Genomic DNA, 16,558 nt, shown 5'->3' on the forward strand with positions numbered 1-16,558 from the left:
TGACCGATAATCGAGTTGTTTCTAATATTTTTCATCATCATCATCATTATCGTCATCATCGGTGCGACGTTAAAAATACTATCCACTTATCGTCATTTCGTATATCTTATTATGCATTCGCACCTCGTTTTCTCAACACCGCCAGCGTGTTTCTAATAATCACAATTTATAACAACGTAATCTCTCTATCTCTCTCTCTCTCTCTCTACACCGAATAATCAAAACTATATCGTCATAGAGCTGCTTTATCTCTCGGACCAAGGTGCAGGTGTCGATAATGATGATGATGATGATGATGATGATGATTTAACATCGTCGTGTCACTATAATAAACTATACTTTGTTTCCCTACCTGTTGGAGGATGGGGAGGAAAACATTATGAGTATTGAAACGTTTTGCTTAGAAAGTGAAACCGAACTCTGTTAAATTGATTCATAGATTCATAGTTTAGTTTGTTTTTTTTTAATTTTTTAATTTTTTTTTAATTTTAAAAATTTTTTTTTTTTTTTATGTTTGTTTGTTTGTTATTTTTTTACGTCAGCTTGAAGCTGCTCACTAAACTAAACGTTATAATTTTTAGTATATGTATAAACTAAATTATTACCTGGCACGGAGTAAACCGTATAAATAAAGGAAAAAAGTTTACTCAATATTTTTTTTAGAACAACATTAAACTCTTTCGATGTATATTTATATATATATATATCTGCATTATTATAAAATTTCAATATATATGTATACTGATTTTTATGACCTCTTTTTTTTTTTTTTTTTTTCATACAGTCTAATATATATACTTAATTTTTTTGTATTTTTGTTATTTCTTCTAACTCGGTTTTTTTATTTGGTTGATACGACACGCAGGTGACTCGGTTCGTCCGTTGTACTGCTGCAGGCGAGAGAGGTGAGCTGGAGGAGGAGGGAAGCTGAGACGGACGAGGGATGAATGGAAGCGGTGGTCCACGTCGCAGTGCCGCTGCCGCTGGTGGAAATGGAAGCGGAGTCGGGGAACCCCCGCCAATCGCCACCCTCGTTGTCTACAAGGACGTTGCCGGATACGGGATGAAGGTTTCCGGCGACAACCCCGTTTACGTTCAATCCGTCAAGGAAGGTACGCCGAGTAGAAAGCTAGAACGAGGAATTAACGAACGAATGAATGAATGAATATATATCAAATTTTCAAAGTCTACAAAATTATTGCCTTACCGTTCCGGGTTGCAAGAAAAAAAAAAAAAAAAGATAATCGAAACAAACCAAAGAAAACATCGTATAACTCGATCTATATAAAATTGTTAACAATTTAACGTTTAAATTCGTTTCACGTGTGTTCTTAAATTTCATTTTCAACTATGCATTATATATATATATATATATATATATATACATTGGGGTGGCGCAAAAAAACCGACATTTTTTTTTTTTTTGAATCTCGTGTGACGAAATGTTAGTTTTTGATGTTTTAAGAGCCCACTCCAAAGGATAGCTGAAAAAAAATTTGAGGGTTGGTCGCTTCAAATTTTAAAAAATGTCAAAAATCGTTAACAAATCAAATTAAAAAAATTATATTTTCGATATTTTGTTTGATTTTTAATTCATGTCGCGGTGTATTGTTGTCGATTCTTTCTTACTAAATTAAAGAAAAAAATTTTATGAAATTTTAATACGAATATTAAAAGGTCGCTCGAAAAGATCTAAAGAAATGCACCAAAAAATTGAAAAAAAAATTATGAGCGACCTTTCAAAATTCAAATTTTCAACCGAAACTTTCGCAAAACTCGTTTTTTTTTTGTTTATAAAATTATACCGTAACGAGAAAAAAAATTGCAAAAAAAAAAAAAAAAATTATTTTTGACGATTTCTGACGTTTTAAAAAATATGGAGCGACCACTAAAATTTTTTTTTTAAACCGTCCTTTGGAGTGGGCTCTTAAAACACCAAAAACTAACATTTTGTCATACGAGACTCAAAAAAAAGAAAAAAATAGTCGGTTTTTTTTGCACCACCCTAATATACATATTCGATCATATAAACTCAATAGCGCGAAAATATTCGCTCCTCCCGGCTGATTATTATTATTATTATCATCATCATCATCATCATCATCATTATTATTATTATTATTATTATTATTATTATTCTTGTTATTATTATACATAACGAAACACGCTGCGCTCGCGGTGGTGTGTTTTGTAAATATACAAGAAATTCTACCGCCTGCAGTTATTTGTTTACTTTTTAGCATATCGTCGACTCGGACGCATTACATTATAACTAAACTTCTTCGCACTCGGACGTCTGCGCACACATAATATTATCGTGCTCGATTGTGATACAGTTATAATTAATTAATCGATTGATTGATTGATTGATTGATTGGTTGATTGATTGATTACAGGTGGCGCGGCGGCGAGAGCGGGACTTCACTCTGGTGACAAAATAATAAAGGTAAAAAATAGCCAAGAATTTATCTCATCTCTAATGATTATTGATCTTATCTTTTTTTTTTTTTTTATTCTCTCAAACTGCCCGTTAATTAGCCTCTAAATTCGTTTAAAAAAAGAAAGAAAAAAAAACGAAAAATCAAAGATAACAAAATTCTTGTGTATAATTTTACGGAATTATCAGAAAACACTTTTTTACGCGTTACCAGTGACAAAAGGGCGTATCTCAAAATATACGCCTTTGTTTTTTTTTTTTTCTTTCGCTCTGCAGAACCAAAAGCACGTAGCAAAAGATTTTTTTTTTTCTCTTCAATCAACTTAAAAATGTGTATAACGTATAAGTCTATGGGAAAAAAAAAAAAAAATTTCCCATTTTTTTTCTACAGATTTTAATACATTACATACATTTTTAAGTTGATTGGAGAAAAAAAATTTTTTTTTTGATACACCCTTTTGGTATTAATAACGCGTCTACTTCGTGTTTTTATCTTTTTTTTTTTTTTTGTTTTTTTTTTCCGGGTGATCTTGCTCAAATTAATCCAAAAATTAAACGCCACACGTTTTTCAACTTTGGTGAAAACTTGGAGAAAAATGAATAATACCGAGGAAAGAGATAAAAAAAAAAAAAGAAAAAAAATCAATTACGAAATTAAAAATTGATCAATTCTTACTCATATATGTATAGTCCGCATCGACGTTTTTTCCCATCGTAATTTAACACTGATTTATATATATGCTTGTATTATATATGTGTATATATCTATCTATCCTCATTCCATTTTTTTTTCCGTCATTGTCACATCCCGACGCGGTCGATCGTTGTTATTAGTATTCGCCGAGTTCAGTTCTTTATAGGCAGACGTTGCTTCTGTTCGTCGATCCGCGATGCAGCCACTCTGTAATCTGAAACTTGAATTATACTATAAATATTATTAATTTTGAATATTGTATATATATATATATATATATGAATCTGAATCTGATTTGCCAAATTATATGTGATTAATTATATATTTGATAATTGTTTTGTCGCAGGTGAACGGTGTCAACGTAATGCAGTCAACGCACACTGACGTCGTCGCGCTGATCAAATGTAAGCATGTCATCGATGATAACTATCGGATTATTAATTGTACCTACCAGATGTAGGTACTTACGCCCAACTCTGCCAGAAAAGAAAAAGATAAAGAAAATTCTGGAACAAGTTCAACGAGTTTCAACGATAGCTACGCTGACTTTCGTAGAGATTTTTCATTTCTAGTCTACGTAAAAAAAAAACAAAAAAAAAAAAAAAAAAAAAAAACGAGAGATGAAGCAGGAAGTGAAGGATAAAAAATAACAAAATGGATATATATTAGGGAAAATTGAAGAGGAGAATTAAAAAAAAAAAAGAGAGAGAGAACGAAGATGACTCTAATTATTCTCTATTTGTCGCATTATAGTTATTATAACGCTAAAAAAAATTGGCTGAAGGCTAAAGTTAGTAACGTTGACGTAAAACGACAAGATTAAGACAATTTTAGGACGACTTTGGAGGAGTTCGCTTTTCAGAATAATTGTATATTTTCTTTTGCAATGATTTACCAAATTTTGGAAAGTAAGTCGCGCAAAGGTAGAGAATTAGCGAAAAAAAGAAGACACTTACAGCATTTTTTGATTCTTCTCTTCAATTGCTAATCGTGTTTCCGATTCTGACGATGACGACGATTTCGCGTCGCGATTACGTCGTTATTTTGTTGTTTGTTTTTGTTGTTGTTTTTGTTGTTAGTATTATCGAATCCGCATAAAGTAACACATGTATGACTGAGCTTCTAGCCTGCAAGGCAAGACTGACGTAAGCGCGAGAGTTAATAGCGGTGACTGCTTCGCCCATCCATCCATCCATCCGTCCGTCCGTCCGTCCGTCCGTTCGTTCGTCCATTCGTCCGTCTGTTTAGCCGTCAGACAATCCGCGTACGCGACGTACGTACAATACACGTAGACACAGACTCTGCAGGCCAGGCTAAAACTCTAAACGTCTAGCCTCAATGATCGATTAGATCCGAACTCTCGTTTTCTTGAAAAAGAAAAATTTTACTCTTATTCGATTTCGTCTTTTTATCTCGATCAATTTTTTTCATAATTTATTTGCTTTCAACACGAACTGCAAACAGCTCTTTAATCGTTCGCTCGTTCGTTCGTTCATTTTATTTTATATTTAATAATAATTATCCAATTATTATTTACATATTATATTATTAGATAGATATTATTTTTAATTTTGATTCATCGACTGAAAATTTTACAACTTTTTCTTTTACACGAGTGACTCAAGTGTATTGCAAGACAGGTTTTTTAGTATTAATCGTATCGAAATTCTATCGGATTTATAAAAATTAAAAACTGACCAGCCAATTCGAATTCGATGTGTTAAGTCGATATTCAGTTTAGTCTTTCTTTCTTTCTTTCTTTCTTTCTTTCTTTCTTTCTTTTTTTTTATCCGCTACTTTCGTGCTCGTCTTAAGTTTTTCCAGCTTCACAAGTTTATCATTGTGTTTTTGGGATTCATGGTAATTCGGGACCTTGTGCAGCGCGATGTGCACGATGATGGTATCAAACGTTGTTCGCGGACACTTGTCGTCGTTCATTTCTATTTATAATCCACAATACAACGAGTTAATAATAAATCAATGCGAGACTGACGATTTTACCATATTATATCCTAAGTTTATGTTAAACGTCGAGCAGCAGAGGCGATATAATACGCGTATAACTATATCTATACATGTATATACCTATAAGCATATAACATCGTTCGCCACGTAACCTTTGCTATTAAATTCTAGGACAAGTGCGTTCGTCGTTCGTTACTCACCAATTTCTATAAACGCCGCGGATCGGTAGAAAAATCTTTTACTCATCGCCTAATATTTCCGCGATCGACTCGTTCACGCTCTTCGCCCCCATACATCGCAATTCTTCATTTCATTACTCTCCAACGACTATTTCAGACCTTTAGATAGTCGTACATTATCGCTTGCTGTTTATCGCTGCGAGAAGAAAGATCTCTTCCTCTTCGTACGGAGTCGCGGAAAAAATAGAAACAAATAAATGAAAACTCGTTGGAAAATCTTGGAAATTTTAGGTATTTGTAATACACGTTTATTCGCGGTTCTTCGTAATTCACCAGCTTTCACGCCCGTTCTGTATAATAATTACGCTAGTAAAACGCAGAGTGTTTATAATCTTGTACGTGTATAATACCGAAAATTCATGTAACATCTTCGTAATATTAACGTTTATTATAATCGAAGCATCGTGAGAAATGTAATAACTATAATATAAGAGTACATCTTACGACTGGTAATAACGAGAAAGATATTTTTTATAATAACATTACTAAATACCACGGAATTTCTTCAAACATATAATCTATCTTGGGAGGATTATACAGAAATCTACTAATCCGGGATAATCTTCAGTTATTCAAGTATCGAACATAAGAAGCTCATATGATTTTTTCCAACCATCTATGTATTAAGAATTTTTGAAAATAAGGAAGCGTGAAATGTGGATTAAATTTATCACTCGCCATAAAACGATTACAAGTATTTAAATTTCACTTCTGCGAACGATATTCTGTGCGTGGTAAGAGAAAAAAAAAAACTCATTCGAAACTCGTCATTCATATTATTAATCCGTTACCTGTGATTCCCCGCCCGTTTCGCCTCTGCCTGCAAACACCTTCAGGTTGATGAAAAAAAACAAAGAAACAGAGAAAAAAAAATTCCCTAGACATTTTCTCCGCGTTATTTCGGAATTTTAGGAACGTCTGAAATGCTGTGAATTGTACAAATAAGGCAAAACTAATTCACATTTTCAAAATTCAGCCCCTTTAGTCACTACAAAATTGCAAAATAACAATCACGCCAAATTTTTCGTTACGCTAATGTTACTAACTTCAGCCTTGTAGACTGAAAACCGGCTAGATTCATCATGTTGAAGTTAGTAACGTTTCATAACGATTCATGCCGAGGAAAAACTCTTGTTTCGCGATCTTCGAACTGTTTGAAATTAACTAAACCGTAATAAAATACAACACATACTCATATTTTGCAATCTTAGTTCCATCAAAATCATTATAATAATAAGAAAATAGTGATTTTTTCCCCCAATGTTTCGTTACGATAACGTTGCTAACTTCAGCCTCGTTCGGATTGGCTCGTGGCGTTGGCGAGCCTGATTGTAAGAACGAAGAACGCAGGCGCTGCTCTCGCCACTTCCAAACCAATTTCACGGGCAGCTTACTTTGAGCTTCTCTCTTTTTGCGCTGCCGGCTCGTCGTCAGTAGCAAATCTCTCGACCCGCGGCTGGTCCGCCGGATCTATATTATAGATCTCTCACTCCTCGATCGCAGTCGCGCGAATTAATCATACCACGAATTTCATTTACGCAATAATCGCTGCGCAATAGGCGTTTTCTCGAAAAAATTAAAATAAAATAGAATACAAAAAGTATAAAACAAGAACGCTAAACGAAAAGTTATGGATTTTTATTTCCCTAGTTTATACAGTTTAAATAATAAAAGAATGACGATGATAATCCGCACAGTGTAGAAAAATATTACACCAAAAACATCGATTGTTTTCACTCAGTGCGTGGTTTTTTTTTTTTTTTTTTTTTATGTTTTTTTTTTCTCTATATTATCTATATTTTGAATAATTTTACCTCCCGGGTAAATCATCGTTTTCCTAATGAGAACTCCGACAACTTACGACTTGAAACGCGCCTGGGATCAGAGTCCCGTCGAATTTTATTTCGGTAAATTGATGGATGTTTGCAGTGTTTTTTTTTTTTTTTTTTTTTTTTTTTTACCACTTGTTGTTATAATTTATCTAATGATGTGATGAATTTTTCCTGCTTTCCATCGATGATAATATACGTTGTGCGTGTGCGTATGGTTGCAGAGAACAAACAACCGAAACCGGACCCTCTTTCGCATTTGCGCAGCGAATTTTTTTACACTCTCAACAAACAGGATTAAAAGAGAGAGAATACTTGACCTCCTACGGTTCAAGGGATACCTGTCAAGGATGTTCATTTCAAGCCGCTCGCTCTTGGCTCTTGGATCGTGATGGAATTTTTAAATTTCGCGGCTCAATACGAGAAAATCTAATCTATCTTATCTACGTTACATGTAATTTAAAAGGAACAAGACTGATTTCTCGATTCCTGATTACGCAAATAATAATCTAGAGACACAGTTTTTGCGGGTCGGTAAAATATGGATGTGCTCCTTTCGAAAGTCTATCTATAATAATTCATCATCGCGTAATCGATTTGAGAAAAGAATTAATTTAGATTGGCAGTTGGGAAAAAGAGAGATACTGCAACGTTTGTTTTCACAACAATATTTTGTTTTGGGTGCAATAAGCGATGTTTTGCGATCAATTGGATTGGGGAGCTTGATATTGAAGCGAGTCGCGCCATGTTTGTGAGTCAGAAATTCAAAATTACACCGGACCGCCGCCATAGCGGTTGGGCTTGTGCTATTCTCGGAATCTAAACCAGTAGTCACTCGCGAAAATATTGTCGTTTTCTAGTGTGCGAATTTTCTATCCTTGCCATGTATATGTATGTATTACGATCCGCAGAAGGTGTTTCAAATTTTTTTGTAACGTAGAGCGAAGCTGGATTCGAACGCCAATCTCTCGCAAGCTTTGACACTGGTGGCGTTAAAAATGCAGCAACTCTCCGAAGCGACGTTTTTCAAATTTCATTCTCAATGAGGAATAGAAAATTACAGTTAAATCAATATTGATGGAAATATCCGTCAAGCAACTGTTTATTGTTGCATGAACGTAAAGCTCTCGCAATGTTTACCAGAATATATAATACGAGTGACCGATATCGAAATTAATACTAATTGCAAGTCATACTGGATTTTCTGGTTAATTAAGGCATGAAAATTCATTCTTATTTTATACCCAGGAATGTATTTTTCGAGTAGTAGTTAACTCTTTGAGTCGCACATTATTGTGCTGGATTAACTTTTCAACAAGACAGTATTTTGTGGTTTTTGGTGTTTCTGATTACGAATCTGAATTCAGATGTCCAAAAGTCATCCAATATGGCGGACAAAAATTTCAGATTTGATCAAATACGGTAAAAAAAACTCTGTGCTTGGATTCGCGATACTGAATTTTAAAAATCTGATTTCAGATTCGTAATCAGCGACCCCAAAAACCTCTGGACAGAGTTTTTTCTCCAGATTCGATAAAATCTGAAATTTTCGTTGTCCATAGTGGATCCGCCATCTTGAATTTTCAAAATACGATCTCAGATTTTTAATCAGCGATCCCAAAAACTTCTAATTTTGTTCAATCAATTTATTTCTAACAATAACAATTTACACTGTATCGCAATAATTACTCTCGAGTATTAAGAAGCTATTGGTATACCATCAGAGATAGCAAAAAACTGCAAAGAAATGTGTCGAAAAGTTCTCTAAATATATAAAAAATGTATATAAAATAGGTGTTTAGAATACTTGCCATTATGATTTAAAAAAATTTCTCTGTCCCGTACCTTATAATTCATACATAAATATTTTGCAGCCTCGACGCAGGTGGTTCTGACGGTGCAACAGAAACCTGCAACGGGATTACAGTCCCCCCTGACCGCCCACCAGATCCAAAGGCCAGTCAGCTTGTCGGGCAGCGGTACAGGCATGGTGTCTTTGCCTTCGCCCCCGACGTCGACGGCGCTCCACCGTGCCTGGACAGCCCCTGCACCCTGTGGAGCTGCCCCTTCGACAGCCCGGATAACGGGCCCCCAGCCCGTTGATGTAAGTCCCAAATCGCGCGGTGACTATCGATCGAAATCTGAGCCAACCGCGAGCGCCATCGGGCACCTTCTTCAAAGAAATCTTCTTCACCCCGCGACCATAGCATCACCTTCTACTTCTTCTTCTTCTTCTTCTTCTGTTTCCGATCCCATATCGTATCTTTCACTAACACAACGGTCACCGAACGCTTCTAGCTCACCGTTGAAACCACGAAACGTAAGACCACTGCACTATACCTATAATACTTATTTTATTTTTTTCCAATTATACCTTTTTACTTATTATTCTTATGTATTCCATTCATGCTGCAAATATTCTCATCTCGAAATCACCTTGTCGTTTCAAGGTGTTTCGATATTGAGTATTTGGTACGATTGGGCCGCTGCATTTTTTTTTTTTTTTTTTTTTTTCCTACTTACTCTCTTTATTTGTTTACTTCTGTTCTATTCTTTACACATTTCTTATCTTTTTCCTCCTACCTACATGCACGCAATGCTTTTTATTTTAATAAGGCATATTAACATATTGTACGCATTTTTCTTTTTCTGCATATTTTTCTTTATATTCAGGTATTATTTTATTGTTTACGTACGGCGACGAATCAGACGATTATTGTATCAATTGGCATTCTAACGGATCAATTGTGAGAATTGTTTTTTTGTTTGTTTGCGTTTTTTTTATTTTTATTTTTTCCACGTCAACTAACTCACTACCAGACAACCCACTAGCAGCCACAACTGTAACTAACTTTATCACAGTAAAAACGATTAATTGTCATTCTGTGAATTTCATACGACTGATTTTCGACGGAAGAAAAGATAAATCAATAAGACAACAACGAGAAGAGAATTTAATTCTGATTAAAATAAATGCGGGAATTAGGAGAACCGTTGAACCACGATGGAGAAATATACGTGTTGAAAATTTATAGCACGAGAAATTACGACAGTTGGAAACGCAGCGGGTAAACACCTTCCAGCAAATGCTGGAAACAGAACAACAATATCTTCAAATGTTACGCGACAATTTGGCGAAGGCTGGAGCTGGAGGAGGAGGAGAAAACAACGTTGCTACTTGGCAAACCGAACTTGTCGGGGCCGAAAGGCGGGTTCGCACCCTTCAGGATCAGCTAACAGCAATAACGAACAACGGTCAGGTGCGTTCCTGGTTTTTGCCATATTTTTTCTTATTAATTAATGAAAAAACAGAACAGATTTTAACTTAATAATTAATACGCTTCGCTCTGGACTACATACATGGAAAAGGATATTTATCCATTTTCATTTTGTTTTCAAGAATTACGAGAAACCATTCGAATTTCCACCCGTCACTTCGGACGAAGAAAGGTGCTTCTTGTATATAAATATGTACATAACTTCAGAGCTATAGATGCTCCTTAACACTAACTTGGAGAAGCTTGGATGAAAACTTATCGTTGACACGGCTTGATCGAATAATTGACAGAGGAATTGTTAAAATTTAAAGAAACAATGACGCTTGATCCTCGTCTTACTTATTTGGTCAGCCAAAGATTTTTATACACGTTTAAATACTTGGAAATTTCATGCACATGTTATAAATGAATATTATGCAATATGCGAGCGATTAAGCGATAGATTTTTCATGCGAAACCAGGGTGTGAGATTGTCTCTGTATACGTAGCTAGGCTTTTGGCTAACCTCGCCTAACAGCTTTTTGTTGTGTCTCTATTACAGCTTTACTCGTTGGTAACAAACACTCCGCCTTCCCCAAAACGTTACTCACCTCCCAGCGACGTGCCGCCACCTTTACCCTCCCGGAAATCCCTCTCCGTGCAAAACCTCGCTCCTCCTCCGCTTCCTCCCAGACCTACACCAATGTCAAATACCCACAACACTGTCCAGTCGGACCTGGAGCGACATCAGCTGACCCATTTAACGCCCCCTGCCAACAGTCACGGTATACCTACCTCTGTAAGTAGCCACCTAATCACCTAATCAATCCAGACTTTCGTCGACTCTTCGCCGAACCGCAATTAGATTTTATCACAGATAGAAAATTTCAACATTTTTTCATCATTCTATCCATATATATTTTATTCACCACCGTTTAGGCAGTGATTATCAATCGGAGAGTCTTACATGCAACGTTGGGTGTTGTTCAACACTTTTGTCTTGTGTTGTTCAAACGATACTTCGTATTCTCATTAAATATCGCTTTTTAACACGTTTACGCTTATCATTTCTACATTGGTTAGCACTGATCTGCAATAATTTTATTTTATTCAATGAAGCGAAGCCGTCGGTTGGGTTAGATTGTACGCTTTACATCGTATACTTTATACATATGTACATAAATCATATATCTATATACCTATACATATAAAACTTGATACTCATCTTTTGCAACGTGGGATGGGCAGAAACTCTGTTTTAATTTTCGCATTTTTGAGCTTGGCCTCTTTTCACACCTTTTCTTTTTCTCTTTTGATACGATCTGAAATACTATCCCGCCACGAGCTTCTGAAATTCTATAAATCGAGTTTACATTTTAAATAATAGCAAACATTCAACCCTTTTCAACAGGATACGTAATTGTTACTTTCGTTAACAATAAGTTTAAATCGATTAGTGCAACGTTTCATGATTTCAATCCGCGTGCCTAATTCACATACCGCCCCCTCCCCCACCTTTGTCCTCAAATCACAAGGATCGCGGTAAACCTATGTATAATTTGTAAATAATGCAAGCTAACTTCTTTAACGTTTCCAAATCTATTTTTCATTCAAGACATGGATTTCACCGGAAAACATTATTGACACAGTGTACCATTGTACCCAGGCATTTCAATGAAATGATTTATTTACGTGTCTACAGTTTTCTCAGGGGGCCAATCTTGGCTCTGCTGCCCTAAATAAACATCAACGAACAAAGTCCAGTCCTGAGCAACTCGGCACGGCGAATCTTCCGTGTCTTTCTCCTGCAGAAGCCAGCCGGCGTCTCATTGCTTCCGAATCTATGAACGATCTGTCACGATCGAAATTTGGCAGACATAGCGGCATCGATTTGGACGATCCACCTCATATTACACCGCCAGGCACTCCACCACCTCCTTATCCTCAGTCCTCTGGATCCGCTTCTGATCACGGATCCTCCACGATAAACGACGTGAGTTTGAAGCAAATAAAATTAGCTTGTTACTCTTGGGTCTTATTTCTCTCTTGTTTTATTCATGTTCTTTCTCACGCAGAGCATGGGCGAGAGTTTTGTAACAGTTTCGCCTGTCCGACAAGCTGTACTCAATGAGGGCAGCCCTGGTTTACCGCCGATTCAGCAGCCAATCATGTCCATGGAGGATGACGATATGAGTGACCAAGAAGTGGTCAGTGGAGTTCCCCTTTTCATGACTCTCTTACTTCTTCTTATGCAGATTCTTCTTTCGAGCATCAAATTTATGTTATTTCTTTTCAGGGCCAGCTCGAAGATCACGGTCCTTTCAAGTCCCTCTCGAGACTCTGGGAGCATCACGCCCATCTAGCTGTTTTTATTAATTACGTTCTCTCCAACAGCGATCCTTCCAGTCTGGTGAGTTGTTTGCACGATATTTTAATGTTTTATCGATTATACTTTTTTTCTCGACAGCGTAAATCTATTGCAACAACAAAATACGGTAAATATTTTAGTTTTTATCGATAATGAAACTGTTGTTTCACAGTTATTCTATTTAATAACGGACTTGTACAAGGAGGGAAATGCCAAAGAGATGAGAAAGTGGGCCTACGAAATACACTCGAGCTTCCTGGTGCCTGGTGCTGTGAGTTATTCGAAAACTATTATACCTGAGTAAATTTTTTTTCAACCATTTTGTAGCTGCTTTCAATCAAGCACGTACGTTTCGATTAATGTTTCAGCCTTTGAGATTGAATAACGTTGACGAAAATGTGGCGAGGGAGATAGACGACGTTTTATTGAAAGAATCTGACAAGGAGGAAATATTGAGAAAGGTAACTGATCGCTTCTATTTTTGACCAACTTGACCACTTGTATTTTCTCGGCACACTCATTAAATTTTCATTCGAATGAGATAAAGCAACGTCATATCATTTTTTTTTTTCACAGATATTCTGGAAGGCCAGAGCTCGAGCAAAAGAAGAACTAAACGAACAGCTGGCAGATTTTCAACAGAAACGAACCGCCGGACTTGGAACTTTGTTTGGACCAAGCGACGCTCAACTGGACGAAAGTACAAACGACAAAGCGAGGGAGGCGCAGGTCATCGACACTTTCCTTTTACCAAAAATGGAGCCTTACCTGTGAGTGTGGCTGGTAATTTTTTTCGCCCAGCTTCGTCTTACTGAATCTAATTTTTCTCGACATCTGTCTATCTAAAATTTCACAGGGACGATACGGAGAAAGAGCGGGACGAGTCTCGCGAGTTGACAACGGCCGCTGGTCTCGCTACCATATTGACGAAAATCTTCCAAGTACGAGTCGCCACTTTGGATCGATTTCCAACCTTCGTTTCCAAAGACAAGTCGAACTTCAAAGCTCGACTTCTCACCGGGAAAACAAGGAAACTCACCGTCCGAGGACACCATTTCGTTGTTCATCAGTACTACACAGTCACCTACTGTAATCACTGTCAACTTATTATTTGGGGAGTCGGTCCTCAGGGTTATCAGTGCAGCGGTGAGTCGAAAGGATTCTCTTGCATCTCGAAATTGTAATCACTTAGTTTGATAATTGTATTCATCCCTTTACAGATTGCTCTCTGAACGTGCATCGTCAGTGTGTTCATGTCGTCGACGAAAATTGCCCGGGTCCATTGGTGGTCAGGAAAGAGAAGGGTGATCGCATCAGTAAATTTATAGGCATAATTCGACCTGAACGAAAACCACCATCGTCTCACCACCATCTTTCTCAGCATTTTTCACACAATCGTAAGAGAATGGTTTCTTATCTCCTAAGTAATCGACAAACGTAATCTAACGAATGATCTTAGTTGTAAATATCTAACGAAAGGTATGAAGAAAAAAAAAAAAACATTGAATAAGTTAGTGTATTTTTGCTTCTAGTTGATCGAATCAAAAAATCTGAAGATGACAGTGGCGTTCTAACGGATGGAGAAAACGGTGAGTCTCGGCTCTATGAACGTAAAATATGGGAATCTCCTCAAAGAATTGAGATGCAACGTGTGACGTACATAATCAAGATCCAGCCTATTTTTGTCAATTTGCGAACACATCATTGAGACTTACTCAACTTGCTTAACTCTCTTATCTCTACGAAAGTATGAAGTATAAAGATAAGCGCTTATCTTTGCGCTCGTCGGAACGTCGGAAAAAAAATCCCCAATCCCGATAGATCGAATATCGGCAGTACAAGCGTATCTCCTTGTTGGTGGCGATGAGGTTGCCGTCAGTTGTTAGTGAAACAGGAATATTGGACAGTAATTATCGTGATGCGGCATCTGCCATCCTGTTACAAACACTGCATACCGTTAAAGTACAACAAATTGTCACGGAAATATGCGGAAAAAGTGAAATGGTTCATTTACCTCGAAGGTCAGTCGGTCAGAATATTTAATCAGTTTTGCGCAGTCCTGTGTGTATGTACGATTGATTATTTTCTCCTCAATACAAACTCTTTCCGAGAACTAGTTATCAGCTCAAACCCGTTGCGAATACGTGTGAAATATTGAAATAATAATTTTTACGAACATGCGAGCCACTTTCTTGCTCTGCGAAAGATCGTTTAATTCTTGTTTTCTCTTCTTATCCTCGTTTCCGGCTGACTCATTCATCGCGATACATTATTTTCGAAATAAATCATCGATATTTGTCTGTGGGCGACAATTATTATCGCCTCTCTATTGCGCGTCGTTATTTACCAGTGTTTACATATTTCTCGATATGTTTTCGGTTGGATCACGTAGCCGGCAACACGCTTTGGTTCAATGCCAACGTCCGCATGTATCCACAGTCTCGCCTTGTACAAGAAATTCGAGACTTGCTACCGCTGCTGCACTTCGGAATTTGAATTAACATTTGCCAAACCTATTACACGTGCTCCCTCTGCACGTGCGAAAATAAACGATCGAGCTCTCACCGGACACACAAAACACAAAAGCTCGCAGGGATTTCGAATATAATAACAAACTGGATATACACACACGTTATAGGCATATGAAATCTGAAGAAAATAGAAAGAATAAGCTCTGATTAAAGATTCGTCCGTCGTAATCTTATAATCAATTTATTTATCACTTCAAGCATTTTGTAAAAAACAGAATTTTTCTACATTTTAATATATGAGTTTTAATTTCTTCTTCATGTTGGGAGAAAATTCAATGTTTTCTATATATTTAATTATACGGAGAAAATGTATACATATGTGTACACAGAGTGAGTTCTTAACGACTGCACGGTCTGTCATCTGCTAAAATTTAATGCGCACGCGCTATAAATCGAGATCAACTGTTCGCCAGGGTGACCAACTGTCTCTAACCTAAAAATTTTTGCTCAATTCGCAACGGTCAAATGTTTTGAGGTTAGAGTTAGTTGGCCGGCCTGTCGAACAGTTGCTCTCGATTTGTAGCGCATGCGCATTAGACTTTAAGAGACCGCGGCGGGTGATGTAGTAGTTAGAAATTCACTCTATACATACCTACATATTACAAATTCTATGGAATCGGCACGTGTATCTATAAATTGGCATACGCATCAGAAATACGGTCGATTCACGGAGCTGGTCATTACGTAACATACGCACACATATTTACACGTATTAATAACAAAGCTGCAAAGTTCCCCATTTCAGAAATCATTTCGCCAATCGTATTGCAATAATGCGCGCGTGCATAACACAAGAAGATAACAACGAGCGTGCTGACGATGAGTGATGAAAGAAAGATCTTCAACGAAAGCGGGGAAATTGTGTGATTAAATTTAGTGGTATTTTTTTTTCTTTCTTCTTCTCTTTCCTTCATTGTTGAACGTATTATGCATACATATGTATAGAAAAATGTCGAACCAAGCCACATCCTGTGGAGCTTATAGTTCAAGATCCGGTAGATAAAGCTTTAGCAACGCCAACGGTATGAAAAGAAAAAGAAACCGCGGAGGGGGGGGATAAAAAAATTAAGGAAGAGACAAAAAATTAGACGAATATTAATGTGAACGATGATGTTGGGTGTTGCAAATATTACGCCTGATTATCAAAGATTATCGCCTCACGCGTGTTACACTTTCATGTGTCTATATGCCGTATGACAAAGTCTATCGATGAATTTTCATAATACCGACGAGAGCGA

The 16,558-nt window shown here is 36.8% G+C and overlaps 1 protein-coding gene across 6 annotated transcripts in view; it reads left to right on the top strand.

Moving 5' to 3' along the window:
* Positions 1–943: 943 nt before the first annotated feature.
* The window catches only part of LOC124414884 (rho guanine nucleotide exchange factor 11), a 38,899-nt gene continuing 23,284 nt past the window's right edge, over positions 944–16,558 (top strand). For 2 of the 6 annotated variants that reach the window (XM_046896033.1, XM_046896034.1), the window contains exons 1-15: positions 944–1,112; positions 2,397–2,446; positions 3,478–3,535; positions 9,039–9,268; positions 10,200–10,424; positions 10,984–11,220; positions 12,124–12,414; positions 12,497–12,628; positions 12,718–12,831; positions 12,962–13,060; positions 13,158–13,250; positions 13,366–13,559; positions 13,646–13,935; positions 14,010–14,186; positions 14,322–14,378. In XM_046896033.1, coding sequence (XP_046751989.1) covers positions 944–1,112; positions 2,397–2,446; positions 3,478–3,535; positions 9,039–9,268; positions 10,200–10,424; positions 10,984–11,220; positions 12,124–12,414; positions 12,497–12,628; positions 12,718–12,831; positions 12,962–13,060; positions 13,158–13,250; positions 13,366–13,559; positions 13,646–13,935; positions 14,010–14,186; positions 14,322–14,378 — 2,416 coding nt within the window. Of the gene's footprint in view, positions 1,113–2,396; positions 2,447–3,341; positions 3,362–3,477; positions 3,536–7,114; positions 7,243–9,038; positions 9,269–10,199; positions 10,425–10,983; positions 11,221–12,123; positions 12,415–12,496; positions 12,629–12,717; positions 12,832–12,961; positions 13,061–13,157; positions 13,251–13,365; positions 13,560–13,645; positions 13,936–14,009; positions 14,187–14,321; positions 14,379–16,558 lie in introns of those variants that run through there. The other 4 variants (XM_046896036.1, XM_046896037.1, XM_046896038.1 and 1 more) reach the window with 4 other exon arrangements.

This window comes from Diprion similis, chromosome 14, assembly GCF_021155765.1.
Source record: "Diprion similis isolate iyDipSimi1 chromosome 14, iyDipSimi1.1, whole genome shotgun sequence".
Classification (NCBI taxonomy): Eukaryota; Metazoa; Arthropoda; class Insecta; order Hymenoptera; family Diprionidae; genus Diprion; species Diprion similis.